Below are 18057 nucleotides of genomic sequence, written 5' to 3'. Positions count from 1 at the left end.
CAGCGCTCATTTCGCTTTATTGGCCGAGGGAGCCGGCGTACAGCTTCCAGGTCATGTGGCCCGCATGACTAAGCCGCTTCTGGCGAACCAGAGCAGCGCACGGAAACGCCGTTTACCTTCCCGCCGGAGCAGTACCTATTTATCTACTTGCACTTTGACGTGCTTTCGAACTGCTAGGTGGGCAGGAGCAGGGACTGAGCAATGGGAGCTCACCCTGTTGTGGGGATTCTTCGAACTGCCAACCTTCTGATCGGCAAAGTCCTAGGCTCTGGTTTAACCCACAGCGCCACCCGCGTCCCTTATTCAGCATAGATCAAGACAAAGAAAACATGTCTGCTCTCCTTCATGTCTAAGATCAGGAAGCACTAAGCAAAAACTATGCACAAACAGAAGTTCCTAGTGAGCTGTGCTGGAATGTAAACAGACATGTGACATACAACAACCCACATATCTGTTCCTCTTAGGTGAAATGGAACATCAATATCCTAACACTGGATTGGTGGCTCAGGGAAGTTTTTAATATGTAACGCTGTACTGTTTTTAACACTGATTGGGAGCCGCCCAGAGGGGCTGGGGAAACTCAGCCAGATGGGCGGGGTATAAATAATAAATTATTATAATATTATTATTATTATTATGGGCCCCTGCTGATCACCGCCCCATGCTCCGCAACCCTTGCTTCGTTACCTGTGAGCGTTCTCTTTGCAGCTTCTCTCCACAGAGTTTCCCCCTGTGCGTCCAGTTGCTTTGGAATCCTGCTTTTCCCTTAACTTGCGGCGCAAACAGACATTGCGGTCCTGGTTCTCATTTTCAACGCTGCCAAATCGTGCCCAACCATGCCGGCGCTGTTTTCGGATCACACCTTTAGGCACTACGCTTACCTTCGGGACAGTCTCTCTCACCTCGTCCCTCCCTTGCGGGTAAGCTGGTCAGCGGTGTTAATGCGTCTCCTGTTTTGTTCTGTTTTTTGTTTCTGTTCCACTTTCGGAGAATTAACGCTCGTAGGAAGACAAAGCAGGCTGCCACTCTGGGTCTACGCTGTGTAGTAATAGTAGTAGTAGTAATAATAATAATAATAATAATAATAATTTTTATTTTTATTTTTATTTATACCCCGCCCTCCCCAGCCAAAGCCGAGCTCAGGGCGGCTAACAAGCAATAATAAAAATAAGTTGAATGAATACAACTTAAAAACAAAATTAAAATACAACATTAAAATATTAAAATGTAGCCTCATCACAGGAGGAGAAAGGAAAAGAAAAAAGAAAGAGGGGGAGGGAATCAAATTGGCTCCAACCCAAAGGCCAGGCAGAACAACTCTGTCTTACAGGCCCTGCGGAAAGAAATCAGATCCTGCAGGGCCCTGGTCTCATGAGGCAGAGCGTTCCACCAAGCCAGAGCCAGCGTTGAAAAGGCCCTGGCTCTGGTTGAAGCTAATCTGACTTCCTTAGGGCCCGGGACCACTAGGGTGTTGCTATTTATGGACCTTGAGGCTCTCCGTGGGGCATACCGGGAGAGGCGGTCCCGTAGGTACGAGGGTCCTAGTAGAACACCTTCCATTGCCTGATGCCCTTCAAATGTTTTGAACTACAACTCCCACCAGCAGCCATGCTTTGAGCTCGCAGTTAGGCCTTGCTCTGGGTTCATAGAGCATTGGCCACCCTGGAGAGGCAGGGACTTTTGTGGGGTGGCAGGGACCTGCTTCCTGGGGGCAAGACCTATCGGAGATGAGTTGCTGTCCTCGTTCGGCCTGACACTCCCAGGCAGGTCATGTTTTTGCTAATAAAGGGTTACCTCCGACTGGCTGGGTATAGTTTGCTGCTGGCTCCCCTCCGACGCCACCGTGGGTGAATTGTAAGATGCAGCTGTACAACTGTGAGATGGTAGAGTCCTGAGATGGGGAGTGAACTGTACCACTGAAGGCTGCAGTCATAGAGCGGCATTCAGCTGTGTTTTACTCAGAGGAGGCCTGTTGAAGTGAATGACCATGACTGCATTAGGTCCGTTTATTTCAGTGTGTCTGAATAAAACGTAGCTGAATACCTAGAGCACTGATGAGAGAGGGCTTTTGCTTTCCTGGTGAGTTTGGGAAGCGCACTGGGCTGCATCATTCTTCTGCGGTGATTGGGTAGATAGATAGATAAACTTTATTTTAATGTTGTATTTTAATTTTGTTTTCAAGTTGTATTCATTCAACTTATTTTTATTATTGCTTGTTAGCCGCCCTGAGCCCGGCCTTGGCTGGGGAGGGCGGGGTATAAATAAAAATTATTATTATTATTATTATTTGCATTAGCCAACGGCCATGGCAACATAAAACAAGCAATATATACAAATAAAAAGACAACAATGGGTAAAAAGGGCAATCAAAGGACCAAGATTATCATTCAGATAGTGGCGCTTAATCTCACTGCACCCTCGATAAACCTAGCAACCTTTGCTGTTGTCTGATCATTTTGAACTGATAAAAGAAAGAACAGTGTGGCCGCAGATGGGTGGCCTGGGATGGTAAGTAAGAGTGGGGTAATGATCTCATTCCTCAGATCTTTATAAAGGGGACAGGACAGGAGATCATGAGCCACTGTTTCCAGATTGGCCAGTGACTGGGTGCCATCCGCTTTCTGTCGGTGAGCTTCCACATGTCAGGGCCCGCTTGAAGGGGCAAATTCTACTTCAGGCACTCGTTTTCATGGGTCTTCTGGCTCTTGCTCTGCAGCAGTCCTGTCGGAAGAACAACGGCATGTCTTGAAGGTGGTCTCCATCTCTGATTGCTCCCTGGGGAGCAGTCACTGAAATGCCATCACTGAAGATGGATAGCAAAAGTGCAGAGGGGAGATAGAAAATTCCAAAGTGGAACGTGATCTGCTGAACTTAGCTCCTCTTTCTCTCTTTGCTTAGTTGCCTGGGAAAAAGCTGGCGTCCTCACCTGTGTCCACCGGCCTGGCCCTCCAGGAAGACCCTTCCCAGGAATTCCTGCAACAGAGCCTCGAAAGAGTTTTCAACCTTCAGCACCTAGACCCACAGGGCACCCAGGAGCTGCTTGAATTCACAATTCGGTAATAGTTCCTGAAAAACCAGGAGGTTGCGTTGACCCTTTGCCGATTTGAGGAGCCTTCAGTGATGCTGTGTGTGTGCTTTTCAGTTTCGGGGTTTCAGTGGTTCCTTAAAATGTTGAACAGTGAACCTGTGCAGATCTCCTTAGTCCTCTGGTACAACTCTTTCTCTTTGCATTGCATAAATGTTAACTCTGGCGCAGGGCCTGAGAGCGGAATGAAACTTTGGCGGCAGGGAGCCCTCGATTCTGCTGGGTCATCGAGGGCTCTGTTTCCCCAACATGGGTTGTGATATCTATTATTTATTCTACAGTGGTACCTCTGGTTGCGAACGGGATCTGTTCCGGAGGCCTGTTCGCAACATGAAAAGAGCACAGCCCGCAGCGGCGCGTCTGCGCACACGTGGGTTGCAATTTGCCGCTTCTGCGCATGATGTCATTTTGCACTTCTGTGCATGCGCGAGCGGCGAAACCTGGAAGTAACCCTTTCCGGTACTTCCGGGTCGCCACGGGACGTAACCTGAAAGAACTAAACATGAAGTGGATGTAACATGAGGTATAACTGTACAGTGGTACCTCTGGTTAAGTACTTAATTCGTTCCGAATGTCCGTTCTTAACCTGAAACTGTTCTTAACCTGAAGCACCACTTTAGCTAATGGGGCCTCCTGCTGCTGCCGCGCTGCCGGAGCACGATTTCTGTTCTCATCCTGAAGCAAAGTTCTTAACCTGAAGCACTATTTCTGGGTTAGCGGAGTCTGTAACCTGAAGCATATGTAACCTGAAGCGTATGTAACCTGAGGTACCACTGTATTTAAATTTATATCCTGCCCCTCCTCGCAACGGAGCCCAGGGCAGCAAACAGCAAGCAGTAAAAGCATCGAAGCCTCTTAAAAACAATTCCAATGCAGATGCAGACCTGACTGCTTCAGACTTATTTATTTGGTTGTTGTGTTTATGGGATGCCTCGTCAAATAAATTCTCCGGGGACGGCACGCCGATAGAAAGAATACAAGCTTGTGACGGTAAAACCATGCTGCAATAAAACCCACAGTGAGCTCAAGAGGCAGTTGCAGGTGCTTGTTTTAAATCCTTTTAAAAATTAAACAGTATTATCCAGTTGCCCACAGTTATGTTTCAGAAGTAAGCAAAACTGTTTTTGACGGTGGAACAGACTCCCACGAGAGGCGGTGGACTCTTCTTCCTTGGAGGTTTTTAAGCTGAGGTTGGGTGGCCATCTGTTGTGGAGATTCCTGCATTGAAGGGGGTTGGGCTAGATGACCCTTGGGGTCCCAACTCTACAATTCTTCAATGTTGCCCACACCCCGTGATATCCTTGCAGCCCTTGTTGACTCGCTTTTTCTTCTCCTCCATTTATTCCTGGGAGCCTATAAGCAAAAGAGATGTCAGAGGTCGTTAACTCAGAGCCAGTGTGGTGTAGTGGTTAAGAGCGGTGGACTCGTAATCTGGTGAACCGGGTTCGCTTCCCTGCTCCTCCACATGCAGCTGCTGGGTGACCTTGGGCCAGTCACACTTCTTTGAAGTCTCTCAGCCCCACTCACCTCACAGAGTGTTTGTTGTGGGGGAGGAAGGGAAAGGAGATTGTTGGCCGCTTTGAGACTCCTTCGGGTAGTGATAAAGCGGGATATCAAATCCAAATCCAAACTCTTCACAAAAGCACATTGTGTTAACCGCCTCTCAGTAAACAAAGCGGGCTCCTCGCCGCCACCCCATTAAACCAAGCATGTTTTTAACCCTCTTCCTCTTTGCTCTAGGGACCTTCAGAGGTTTGGAGAGCTCCAGTCCGACTTGGCTGGGGTGGCTGACTTCTCGGCCACTTACCTTCGATGCCAGCTGCTTCTCATTAAGGTAGGGCTTCCTCTGGAGCAACACCTGGTCCCCTTTCCTGAACTTTTCCAGTATGTTGTGGGGTGATGCCCATGGCGCTTAAAAATCTAGCAGACAGCGAACAACACGCAGGCAGTTCAAAGCCAGTCAAACCCTGTGTGTGTGTGTGTGTTCATGTGTTATTTCCTGCCCAAAGCGCAGAGACCCCCTGCTTTGCTCAGTGTGAAATTGCCAATTTGTACCTGCAGAGGAAGTCTGGGAAATCACAGAAGATGTATTAGGTAAACAGAACTGGGATTCAGCACATTAGCTAGGAGCTGACTCGGCAGCCTTTGCAGCTATGGCAGTTTGCTGGCTTTGCAGGGGAAAAAATTCTAGCTTCCTTCAGCACTTCCCATCCCCCAATCCTGTAAACTGGGTACACAATCCGTTAAGATGCAGGAATGGTTGGTAAGTGGATGGAGACTTCTTGATGTGAGACGGTCAACATACCCTCCAACATTCTATGATGAAAATAGGAACATCCTACTGCATAATAGGGGATGCGGGTGGTGCTGTGGGTTAAACCACAGAGCCTAGGACTTGCCGATTAGAAGGTTGGCGGTTCGAATCCCCACGACGGGGTGAGCTCCCGTTGCTCGGTCCCAGCTCCTGCCCACCTAGGAGTTCGAAAGCACTCTAAAGTGCAAGTAGATAAATAGGTACCGCTTTATAGCGGGAAGGTAAACGGCGTTTCCGTGTGCTGCTCTGGTGCCGGTTCGCCGGAGCAGCTTTGTCACGCTGGCCACGTGACCCGGAAGTGTCTGCGGACAGCGCTGGCTCCTGGCCTCTAGAGTGAGATGAGCGCACAACTCTAGAGTCTGTCAAGACTGGCCCGTACGGGCAGGGGTACCTGTACCTTTACCTTACTGCATAACAGAGGACCTTGGTGGTGCTGTGGGTTAAACCACAGAGCCTAGGACTTGCCGATTAGAAGGTCGGCGGTTCAAATCCCCGCAACGGGGTGAGCTGCCGCTGCTTGGTCCCTCTCCTGCCAACCTAGCAGTTCGAAAGCACGTCAAACTGCAAGTAGATAAATAGGTACCGCTCCGGCGGGAAGGTAAACGGTGTTTCCGTGCACTGCTCTGGTTCGCCAGAAGCGGCTTAGTCATGCTGGCCACATGACCCAGAAGCTGTACGCCGGCTCCCTCGGCCAATAATGTGAGATGAGTGCCGCAACCCCAGAGTCGGCCACGACTGGACCTAATGGTCAGGGGTCCCTTTACCTTTACCTTACTGCATAATAATGATTTATTTTATTTTTGTTTTATTCATTTATTCCCTGCCCATCTGACTGGGTTGTCCCAGCCACTCAGGGCAGCTTCCAACATACATAAATAAACATTATAAGACATTAAGCATTTGAACATTTAAAAACTTCCCTATTCAGGACTGCCTTCAGATGTTACTTATCTCTTTGGCTCGGAGACGGGTCGGGTCGCAGAACTCCATACCTTCTAACATTTCTACAGTGAAAATAGAGATGTGCTAAGGAAAGGTGGGAGTTTCCAGGATCAAATCGGAAACCAGGACAGCTTTTGTAAATTCAGGACTGTCCCTGGAAAATAGGGACACTTGGAGGGTCTGCGTTCAGCAGAAGCTGCTATAGCCAGTGAGTTGTTTGCAGCTGTTTAGTGTAGGTGAATTCTCTGCTGTTCGGTAAGCACGAGACAAGCCCCATGGGAAGCTAGAAGCTTACCCAGCTGTATCCTGAGTTTCGGGCTTAGCTGAATATCATTTTCTGTGTTTACTTCTTCGTTAAACCTTTAGACCATTCAGAGGATCACAGGGTAGGTTGCAAAAGATCTCAGAAGGAAGCATTTAACACAAAGTGGTCAGCGTTAAAATAAAATTTAATGAAACAGCGGCCAAGATTTATAGCCAGCAGCAGACAGAAGTTACTATGCTCTACAGGAGCAAGAACACTTTTTTCACCCCAAGGCTAAGACCCTCCCTGCCCGCAGAGTGTCTCGCCAGAGTGGTGCATGCTCTAGTTATCTCCCGCTTGGACTACTGCAACGTGCTCTACGTGGGGCTACCTTTGAAGGTGACCCGGAAACTACAACTAATCCAGAATGCGGCAGCTAGACTGATGACTGGGAGTGGCCGCCGGGACCACATAACACCGGTTCTGAGAGATCTGCATTGGCTCCCAGTACGTTTCTGAGCACAATTCAAAGTGTTGGTGTTAACATTTAAAGCCCTAAACGGCCTCGGTCCTGTATACCTGAAGGAGCGTCTCCACCCCCATCGTTCAGCCCGGACACTGAGATCCAGCGCCGAGCGCCTTCTGGCGGTTCCCTCATTGCGAGAAGTGAGGCTACAGGGAACCAGACAGAGGGCCTCCTCGGTAGTGGCGCTTGCCCTGTGGAACGCCCTCCCATCAGATGTCAAAGAGATAAATAATTACCTGACATTCAGAAGACATCTGAAGGCAGCCCTGTTCAGGGAAGTTTTTAATATGTAACGCTGTACTGTTTTTAACACTGATTGGGAGCCGCCCAGAGTGGCTGGGGAAACCCAGCCAGATGGGCGGGGTATAAATAATAAATTATTATTATTATTATTATTATTATTATTATTATTATTATTATCCCCTTAGTGACAACCTCTTTGGGGGGGGGGCATGTGCCAGTGTTGGGTAGGGGCAGAGGCAAAAGTGGCTGGAGCAATGAATATCCATTTTGCCTTTTCAGCAGTAGAAGATTTTCTATGCGCACTCTCACCCCCTCCCTTGTCTATCCTTCCTCCAGGGAAGCAAGAAGCATTGTCATAGCTCAAAGATGCAGTCCATCTTTGAAACAGCTCGGGAGGATGCGAAGCAGGGCTAGGGAAGGGTCTGATACATTGGGAGGGCCTCCATGTGTCAGCATCGCCCTTGAGACCAACTGGACTCATCCTCCTCAGCCCCGACTGGGCTAGGCAAGCTGGGTAGCACTTCCAGAGACCACCTTCTGCACAGGAACAGGTCAAAGTGCTGTGGACTCACAGCTTAGAGTTGTGAGCACCGGATTCACTCCAACAAGAAGACAGTCGTCGCACAGCAGAGTATAGCAGAGTATAGCAGAGCATAAACGACTCGGAGAGCAGCTCTGTAGAATATCTTCCTTATTCTATCTACAGCTATAATACACAACTATGTACAGAGCTAAATGAGGTCTAAACGAAAAATGCTGAACTGCACTGAGTGTCTGCAGCTGCTCTTAGCAGCAACCTTATCTATACACACGATCTCTCTCTAACACTCAGTCTCTCTCTCTCTCTCTTTGATGTGAGGCTGGAGCGAAATAAGTAGAGAGCAGAAATCGCCCCCTCCTCTCTGGAGAATCAGCAGAGAACATCAGCAGATTCTTGGATATGGGAGGGGTGAAATCTCCTCACCATGTTCAGGAGCAGTGTACCACTCAATGCCACTTGCTGGACAAGCCAACCACGAGAGAGGGCTGCCGGCGTTCCTTTCTTGCTTGGGAGCTTCCTTCAGGCACCTGTGAGAAGCAACTTGCTCTCCCTTGAAAGGCCTTTTGACTAGATCCAGCAGGGGGATGCCCTCACAACGTCCTGAGAAGGAAGGCGAAATTGCATCCTTTCCTCCGTTTGCCCTCCAGCCCAAAGAGCCCAGCTTAGGTTTCAACTCCCGGGTTGCACAGGCCATATCGCAGTTAATTCCTGGACGTCTCTTTCAGGCTCTCCAGGAGAAACTGTGGAATGTCGCAGCCCCGCTGTACGTGAAGCAGAACGCCCTGGCAGCAACCGCTGCAAAACAGGTAAGGCAGGGTGGAAAGAACAAACACACATTTCGCAGAGGCAGAAATCGCTGAGCATTTGTAGGCTCCTTGCGTGTGTGTGTGGTTTTTTTTACTTAATTATGTGCCATTGGCTTGCAGATTCCAGGAAAGCGAGCGGCCCTGTTGAGAACTTATTTTAAAAAAAATAAAAATCTAATGCTTATAGTAGCACAGAAATGCTTCTATTTTTGCCTCAGTCTGTCTTGAACTACAGTGGTGCCTCGCAAGACGAAATTAATTCGTTCCGCGAGTTTTGTCGTCTTGCGATTTTTTTCGTCTTGCGAAGCACGGTGTCGGGAAAGTTTTGGAAAAGCTTCAAAAATCACCAAAGTCTTCAAAAACTTCAAAAAAGGCTACCACACCGCGTGCTATGAGTTGCTCCTCGAAGTCAAGTCGCAACTGTATTAACGGTGTTAAGAAAAAGGAAACAAACTTGCAAGACGTTTCCGTCTTGCGAAGCAAGCCCATAGGGAAAATCGTCTTGCGAAGCAGCTCAAAAAACAAAAAACCCTTTCGTCTTGCGAGTTTTTTGTCTTGCGAGGCATTCGTCTTGCGAGGTACCACTGTAGTTCTGCAGATTCCCATCTGTCTGTGCCAGAACCATGGTGGTAAATCTGTCCAGAATTGAGGAAAGTGCTGCTTCCTTGTCTAGATTATGGAAGAAACGTACAAGATGGAGTTCATGTACAGCGGCGTTGAACACAAGCAAGTGGTCATCATCCACCACATGAGGCTGCAGGCGAAAGCCTTGCAGCTGATAGTCACGGTGCGGACGACGAGAGGGTAAGGGAAATCTCTGAGCTTCGGGATGTTCTGGACTTGAGCTGCAAGATTTAAATAGCTGGAGGCAAATGATGTGGTTGGTCGTGGAAGGCTCAGAAAATGTTGAATACTGAGCAGCTAGTGGGGTAGAATAGCAGTGATGTTGGGATTAGATCCTGATGAAAAGGTAAAGGGACCCCTGACCATTAGGTCCAGTCATGGCCGCCTCTGGGGTTGCAGCACTCATCTCGCTTTACTGGCCGAGGGAGCCGGTGTACAGCTTCCGGGTCATGTGGCCAGCATGACTAAGCCGCTTCTGGTGAACCAGAGCAGCGCACGGAAATGCCATTTACCTTCCCGCCGGAGCAGTACCTATTTATCTACTTGCACTGGTGTGCTTTCGAACTGCTAGGTTGGCAGGAGCAGGGACCGAGCAACGGGAGCTCACCCCGTCGCAGGGATTCAAACCGCCGACCTTCTGATCGGCAAGTCCTAGGCTCTGTGGTTTAACCCACAGCGCCACCCGCGTCCCTAGCATGACTCAAATTCACGAAGAACTCTCTGATAGTAAGAGCTGTTCTAACAGTAGAAGTGTAGATGCTTTAGTTGAGATGCCCTTCATTGCAAGGGGCAAGATGACCCTTGGAGCCCTTCCAATCCTACAATTCTATGATGGCATGATTCTAGGATCTCTGCTATGCTATTTGAATGGCATAGGGATGCGGGTGGCACTGTGGTCTAAACCACTGAGCCTCTTGGGCTTGCCAATCGGAAGGTCGGCGGTTCGAATCCCTGCGACAGGGTGAGCTCCCGTTGCTCCGTTCCAGCTTCTGCCAACCTATTTATCTTTTTTGTGTGTTTTTAATATTTTGTTGGAAGCTGCCCAGAGTGGCTGGGGCACTCTGTCAGATAGGCGGCATATAAATAATAAAACTGTTGTTCATTTCCAGAGTGGAACCTCTCTTTGGAATGTGTGAGAAGTTTTTGCAGGAGGTGGACTCTTTTCAGAGGTATGTTTTCTTGTTTTGGGGACTCGGGCTTTGTACCTAGGCTCTATCATGTCAGACTGCAGGTGGGAACTCAAAAGGACTCAGTGCTCCTCTATAAAAAATAGATCAAAAGCCCCCTTTCAGCTCCTTATTGGCAGCTGCGGAGCCTTCATCCAAACTAGCATGGTTGCTTTTTTTCCTGTAGTTGCGCAGCAAGCAATCAAAGGCCAGCCTTTTTCACCATGGGCTCTTTCTGAGCTTTTACTTTGAAAGGCCCAGGCAAACCGTATGGGATTTTCTTGTGGGTGAGACTAAGGTTGCCCCAGATACGAGTCTGGGGATTCCTTGGGGGGGGGGTCCTCTCTGAGCAGAGGGTGGATCCGAATCTGCTTTCCCTGCACGCCCAAACTTTCCCCCACGCTCTCTTTTTTCCACAGATGTTTCATTTCTGAGCTCCCTCATATGCAAGACAGTTTTGTGGACAAACTCCTGGACCTGATGCCCAGACTAGTGACGTCAAAGCCTTCCGAAGTCGTCAAGATCCTGCAGGCAACGTTGCGGCAGAGTTGCTTCCTTTGCCTTCCTCTCCCTGAGAATGTGAGTATCTGGTTGGCAGCTGGGCAGCCGACTCTTAACAATAACAATAACAATAACAATAACAATAATAATAATAATAATAATAGTTTATACCCCGCCCATCTGCCTGGGTTTCCCCAGCCACTCTGGGCGGCTTCCAACAAAACACTAAAATACAATAACCTGTTAAACATTAAAAGCTTCCCTAATCGACTACTTGAAGTAATTTTATAGCAGCTGTTTAATGGCATTTGCATGTTTCTTATATGAATCGCCATATAAGCGTACTTTATAAATTTCTTCATAATGGATGCGATGGAATGACCATCGGTTATGTACTTTCTGATGTGTCTTATTTATTTTTATGACTGCTTTGTTATGCTTGTAATTCTATAAATCTTTTCATAGTGTAAACTGCCTTGAGCATTGTTTTAACTATGGATGATCATATGTATTCCTAATACAGTGGTACCTTGGTTCTCAAACTTAATCCGTTTCGGAAGTCTGTTCCAAAATCAAAGCGTTCCAAAACCAAGGCGCGATTTCACATAGAAAGTAATGCAAAATGGATTAATCCGTTCCAGGCTTTTAAAAACAACCTGTAAAACAGCAATTTAACATGAATTTTACTCTCTAACGAGACCATTGATCCATAAAATGAAAGCAATAAACAATGTGCTGCGGTCACACAATCAGTCAATCAGTAGCTGAACTGGGTTCCACGCAGTCACAAAAACAAAACAGCAAAATCAATAGCAAAAACAGACAGACTTCAGCATAACACTCAAAACGGAAGTGTGGCACTCAAAACAGAATATGTTCGGCTTCCAAAAAAGGTTCACAAACCAGAATACTTACATCTGGGTTTGCAGTGTTTGGGTTCCAAGTTGTTTGAGTACCAAGGCGTTTAAGAACCAAGGTACCACTGTAAGCCAAAATATGAAGGGGGGGTTGCCTTTGCAGAACACCTCTTTCCTTCTCCCTTCCCAACTGAGCAATCAAACTAGAAAGGTTCTAGCCATGGTTTCTTACTTCATCCAACCCAGGAAACCATGGTTCCCAGCTACAAAACAAAGCAGGATATTAAGATGTGCTTTGAAGTTGCAGAGACTATCGTTTATGGAGGAAGGCTTGCTCATATCTCAGTATACTAAGCGGAGATAATGATCATTTGAACTACATTGTACTACATTTCTAGAGTCCGTTGAAGAAGTGGAAATCGTTTAGGCTCCTGGGCTCCTGCAGCTGTTTTGCTTTGGCCAACCACATGCACACTGCAGCTCCTTCGTTGCTGCCTCTGTAAATTGACAAACAACTGAGTACATTTTTCCAAGCCCAAATAAAAAAAGGGGAGGGGGTAACAAACAGGAATTTTGAGAAGTATGTGTGGCAGTGTGTATATGTGATTTGGCATCTTCCTTCTGCAGATCCACCGAGCGACTGCCACCATCATTGAGCCGGCAGGAGAATCGGACAACCCCTTGCGCTTCACGTCGGGATTAGTGGTTGCGCTCGACGTTGATGCAACTCTGGAACACGTGCAGGATCCTCAAGGCACTGTTAAAGTTCAGGTAAGGGGAATAAAAGCATTAAGGATCGCCCCTTGTTAACCGGGATCCGCCATTATGAGACAGACTAAGTTGTGAGATTGATAGTCAGAGGGGGAGGTGAGCCATTGCTTTGTTAACATGTTTGGATTGTGTGTTTGAGTTAGCAAACCCTCCCCTGGAAAGACTGATTTATGGTGCAACTGGTCTGGGAAAATTAATGAACAGGCGCTTAGACTTTATTACATCGGAACAGACTAAACTGGTGCCTGCCGTTCGAAGAGGACTGTTGGATCAGTGTGTTGTGATTTAAGGAGAGCCTTACAAAGTTCACACAGAAAAATAACAATGTTTGGTTTAACTCACCTGCGGAAACAACTCAGAGGTTATTAAGAAGAAAAATGATAACAACAAGAAGACTGGAAGATGGGATTTGTGAATATCAAAGCAGCAGAAATATGAGATGATTGGACCCTCACTGAGCTCGAAACATGGGAACCCCCAACAAAATTGAAAATTTGGCAAAACATTTGGACTACATAGCATGTATTGGTATAATTTGGAATAATTAATGTGATATGATTGGATTGTTAAATGGAAGACTTAATAAAAATTATTATATATATAAAAAAAGCATTAAGGATCGCCCCAATGGTCGGAACCAGCTTTTATCAACCTGGCGCCCTCCAGCTGTTTGGGACTCCAACTCCCATCAGCCCCAGCCATCATGGCTTCTGGTCAGGGATGATGGGAACTGTAGTCTGAAACATCTGGAAGGCAGCAGATTGGGGAAGGCTGCCTTAGTCCTATGCCTGTGCGTGGAGTATGATGAAGTAGAGACTGAAGCAGTGCCACGCTTGTAGGTGGGTGGGAATAGGAGAAAAAACGGCTTCTGTCTGCAATTCAAGGCAAACCTGTTTAATTCGCTTTTTCTGAAACAGTAAAGGGACCGAAACATTTGTACTTCTCCAGATTTTGCAGTGCAGTTCTGCAGCCAAGTAACGTGTACTGGGATAAAGCGTGCCTTAAAAATTCAAATGCTAGTGAAAAATAACATACGCAAATTCAGTATAATGGAGAAAGCAATAATAATAATAATAATAATAATAATAATAATAATAATAATAATAATATATTATTATTATTATTATTATTATTATTATTATTATTATTATTATTTATACTCCGTCCATCTGGCTGGGTTTCCCCAGCCACTCTGGGCGGCTTCCAACAGAATATTAAAATACAATAAACTATTAAACATTAAAAGCTTCCCTAAACAAGGCTGCCTTCAGATGTCTTCTAAAAGTCTGGTAGTTGTTTTTCTCTTTGACATCTGCTGGGAGGGCGTTCCACACGGCAGGTGCCACTACTGAGAAGGCCCTCTGCCTGGTTCCCTGTAACTTGGCTTCTCGCAGTGAGGGAACCGCCAGAAGGCCCTCGGCACTGGACCTCAGTGTCCGGGCAGAACGATGGAGGTGGAGACGCTCCTTCAGGTATACAGCTTTGCAAAAATGTGTATCTTGGGCAAAACTGCACACAGAAATGTGTTCATTAGCAGAAATGCACACTGAAATGCTGGTTAATTTTCACGAGGACTTTAAAAACAATAATGGCAAACGGATGTAGAAATGTGGAGGAGTGTACTTAAGACGGGAAAAACAAGGAAACGAGAGAAACTGAAATGGACAGATTTGCCCATCACTAGATGTGTGGCACTGTGGGTTAAACCACAGAGCCTAGGACTTGCTGATCAGAAGGTCAGCGGTTCGAATCCCCGCGACAGGGTGAGCTCCCGTTGCTCGGTCCCTGCTCCTGCCAACCTAGCAGTTCGAAAGCATGTCAAAGTGCAAGTAGATAAATAGGTACCACTCCGGCAGGAAGGTAAACGGCCTTTCTGTGCGCTGCTCTGGTTCGCCAGAAGCGGCTTAGTCATGCTGGCCACATGACCCGGAAGCTGTATGCCGGCTCCCTTGGCCAGTAAAGCGAGATGAGCGCCGCAACACCAAAGTCAGCCACAACTGGACCTAATGGTCAGGGGTCCCTTTACCTTTTGATGTGTGTGTCGGGTGTGTGTTTGGGGGGAGGGGTCTTCTCCCTTCAGCAACTCTCTTTTGCACATTGTTCTCTGCAAAGAAAACCCAATGCAAAAACTCCAGGCAGCCACGAAGAAGCTCATGAGGCATTGTTGAAGGAAGAGTCCCTGATCTTGGGAAGGCTGGGCTGAAACTGTGCCGTCGTCCCCCTTTCAGTGTGCACACGATTATGCCCTACATAATGCGAGTGACCTTTGCATAGGGCTTCTGTATTCATGACTGCCTGTGTCTTAGCCCTGACAAATCCCTCTCTTCCCTTCTAGGTTGTATACCCTGACGGGCAGGCACAGCTCATCCATCCTAAACCGGCAGACTTTCGAAACCCCGCTCCTGGAAGGCACCGGTTAATTACTCAGGTTTACCTCTCTCACACTGCCTGGACAGGTAAGGAGGATGCTGGATCCAGTGGATCTTTGGTTCTGCACGGGGAAGTCTTTACGGTGCAGGTTTCGCTTGAGCACTTCCAGAACCTTAAGGGTTCTGTGGCTTCTTTCTACTGCTGGCGTCGGGCGGAAACCAATGCAGCAAGTCGCCAGAAAAGGCACATGATATGTGATTGGTTGAATAAACCGCCCGTCTCCTAGAAAATGCCCTGCATTCAGTGCTAGAGAAAGATTTCAATGTGGTTCGAGCTATATTTTATATAGGACAATAGACAATTGTTAAAAAACAAACCAGACTAGGATAATTTAAAGTTTGTGAGGCAGTACAGTAGTACCTCTGGTTGCGAACGGGATGCGTTCCGGAGGCCCATTTGCAACATGAGCAGAATGCAATGTGCGTCTGCAGGTCGTGATTCGCCGCTTCTGCGCATGTGCAAGCGGCGAAACCCGGAAGTAACCCTTTCCGGTACTTCTGGGTCGCCGTGGGACGTAACCTGAAAACGTACAACCTGAAGCAAACGTAACATGAGGTATGGCTGTACTTCATGTATGGAGAAGCTACAGTCTTTCAGATATTATTGCACTCCCAGTTCCCAGCAGCCTCAGAGAGCATGGCCTAAACAGGGATGATGGGAGGTGGACAACACAACAATAATCACAACAACAATTTATACCCTGCCCATCTGGCTGGGTTTCCCCAGCCACTCTGGGTGGCTCCCAACAGAATATTAAAAACATGCTAAAAGATCAAATAGGGAAAACTTCCCTGAACAGGGCTGCCTTCAGATGCCTTCTAAAAGTCAGGTAGTTGTTTATTTCCTTGACATCTGAAGGGTGGGCGTTCCACAGGGCAGGCGCCACCACCGAGAAGGCCCTCTGCCTGGTTCCCTGTAACTTCACTTCTCGCAGTGAGGGAACCGGCAGAAGGCCCTCGGAGCTGGACCTCAGTGTCTGAGCTGAACGATGGGGGTGGAGACGTTCCTTCAGGTTCCACAGGTTCACCCACCCCTGCCATACTGCTTGTTGCACTCAATTTGTAGTTTAAGACAGGGGTGCCTAACTTTTGTTTTTGACCTTAAGTCTGCCTGCACTGGAGATCAGCTGCCAGAAACCACAGGAGGGGGAGAGCGCTGCTGCTCTCAGGCCCTGCTTGCAGGTTTTCCTCAAGCACCTACCATATTTTTCGCTCCATAAGATGCACCTAGTTTTTAGAGGGGGAATGCAAGAAAAAAAATATTCTTTAAAGGGAGCGCTGAGCAGAGCCTGTATGCATCTCAGGCTCTGCTCAGCGCTCCCTTTCACGAGCCGCGTGGAGCATGTGTGCGGCGCTTGCAGGCTTTTCCCCGAGGAAGGGACTGACGGGCTGCCCTTCTCCCTCCTCGGTGAAAAGCCCCCAAGAGCCGCACAAACGGCTCTTTAAAGGGAGTGGTGAGCAGAGCCTCCCGCCTGCATGCGCCCCATAAGATGCACACACATTTCCCCTTACTTTTTAGTTACTGTGAAAGCAGGATGCCGGACTAGGTAGTCTAACCTGGCAGGACTCTACTTAGCTTCTTATAACTCTCTCCCTTTTTACACCCCCAGAGCCCTGTCAGATCGAAGTGCGGCTGCTGCTGGCGTATGGTTCGGATCGAAACAAAACATCCGCGAGGCTCTCGCGCACCACCTGGGGAGACAGTCTGGATCTGCCCCCCCAGGCTGAGAATGGCATCGAGGGAACCATCCCTTTCAGCAAGCCGGTCAAAGTTTACATCATGCCCAAGCCAGCCAGGCGGTGATGGCTGCCTTTTAAGGACCCTTTTTTTATTGATACGATTCCTGCGGGAGATCTGAGACCCTTCTAAGCTCGGTTGGCACATGCACACAGAAGATCAAGGTGCGACTGCGGTGCAAGGGGAGGAAATCACCCTTAAAATCGTGTGGTTTTGTCTTGAAATGTTTCCTGGCTGGCAGAGACGCCCCCGGATTGAATCGACCACCAAACTTGCTTCCCATCTGACTGATTGTCAGAGCTGCTGCGAATACACAGAAGGCTTTCTGAGTGCCCCAGTGCTGCTAAGGGGTTTGTGAGAAGCGTCCTCAGCCATGCCTCTTCCACACTTTCCAAAACTCAAAGAGGCCACAGGCTGGCCTCCGATTGAGGAGGAAACACATGGCTGGCAGGATGTTGTGGGCAGTGGTTCAGCAACAGCCAAGGGCTCCTGGCATCCTCCATTGAGAAAAGTCCCAGAGCTGATTATTTCTCTGTGCCTGCTGTATATATATATATTAAATTGGGACGGGGCATTTCTTTTCCTATGAGCTGATAACTGTCTACAGCAGTCGTCCTTGAGAACAACTCCCTTATCTTAAAAGTGTGGTTCATAGCCTCTCCTGCCATTGGGACTACCATTAATTTATTCAAGGCTCACCGATTTTTTAACATGTGCCACTGTGCCTCGCAATGTAGCTGGTGCCTGCTGCAAGCCAAATCCCTTTGGTTAGCCGTGCCATTTTGGTTATTTTATAAATGCATTTAAGTAATAATAAAACATCTGCACCCAGTTATCCAGGTATGGAACGGACTAGCAATTTAAATAGGGTGGGGGTCTCTGGTCATGCAGGGACGCGGGTGGCACTGTGGGTTAAACCACAGAGCCTAGGACTTGCCAATCAGAAGGTTGGCGGTTCGAATCCCCGTGACGGGGCGAGCTCCCGTTGCTCGGTCCCTGCTCCTGCCAACCTAGCAGTTCGAAAGCACGTCAAAGTGTGCAAGTAGATAAATAGGTACCGCTCCGGCGGGAAGGTAAACGGCGTTTCCGTGTGCTGCTCTGGTTTGCCAGAAGCGCCTTAGTCCTGCTGGCCACATGACCCGGAAGCTGTACACCGGCTCCCTCGGCCAGTAAAGCGAGATGAGCGCCGCAACCCCAGAGTCGGTCACGACTGGACGTAATGGTCAGGGGTCCCTTTACCTTTACTCTTTACTGGTCATGGACGTTGACC

General features: G+C 48.1%; 1 protein-coding gene across 3 annotated transcripts in view; it reads left to right on the top strand.

Moving 5' to 3' along the window:
- INTS4 (integrator complex subunit 4) overlaps positions 1–17384 on the top strand; it is a 39510-nt gene extending 22126 nt beyond the window's left edge. For all 3 annotated transcript variants that reach the window (XM_028725922.2, XM_028725918.2, XM_028725919.2), the window contains 10 exons: positions 787–920; positions 2899–3056; positions 4826–4919; positions 8621–8701; positions 9375–9505; positions 10435–10494; positions 10911–11070; positions 12477–12620; positions 14956–15076; positions 16660–17384. In XM_028725922.2, coding sequence (XP_028581755.1) covers positions 787–920; positions 2899–3056; positions 4826–4919; positions 8621–8701; positions 9375–9505; positions 10435–10494; positions 10911–11070; positions 12477–12620; positions 14956–15076; positions 16660–16853 — 1277 coding nt within the window. In that variant the 3' untranslated portion in view covers positions 16854–17384. The remainder of the gene's footprint in view (positions 1–786; positions 921–2898; positions 3057–4825; positions 4920–8620; positions 8702–9374; positions 9506–10434; positions 10495–10910; positions 11071–12476; positions 12621–14955; positions 15077–16659) is intronic.
- Positions 17385–18057: the final 673 nt, after the last annotated feature.

Source organism: Podarcis muralis, chromosome 4, assembly GCF_964188315.1.
Source record: "Podarcis muralis chromosome 4, rPodMur119.hap1.1, whole genome shotgun sequence".
In the NCBI taxonomy this organism is placed as follows: domain Eukaryota; kingdom Metazoa; phylum Chordata; class Lepidosauria; order Squamata; family Lacertidae; genus Podarcis; species Podarcis muralis.
Note: the sequence above shows the minus strand (reverse complement) of the source record. Positions and strands in the feature narration are given on the sequence as shown.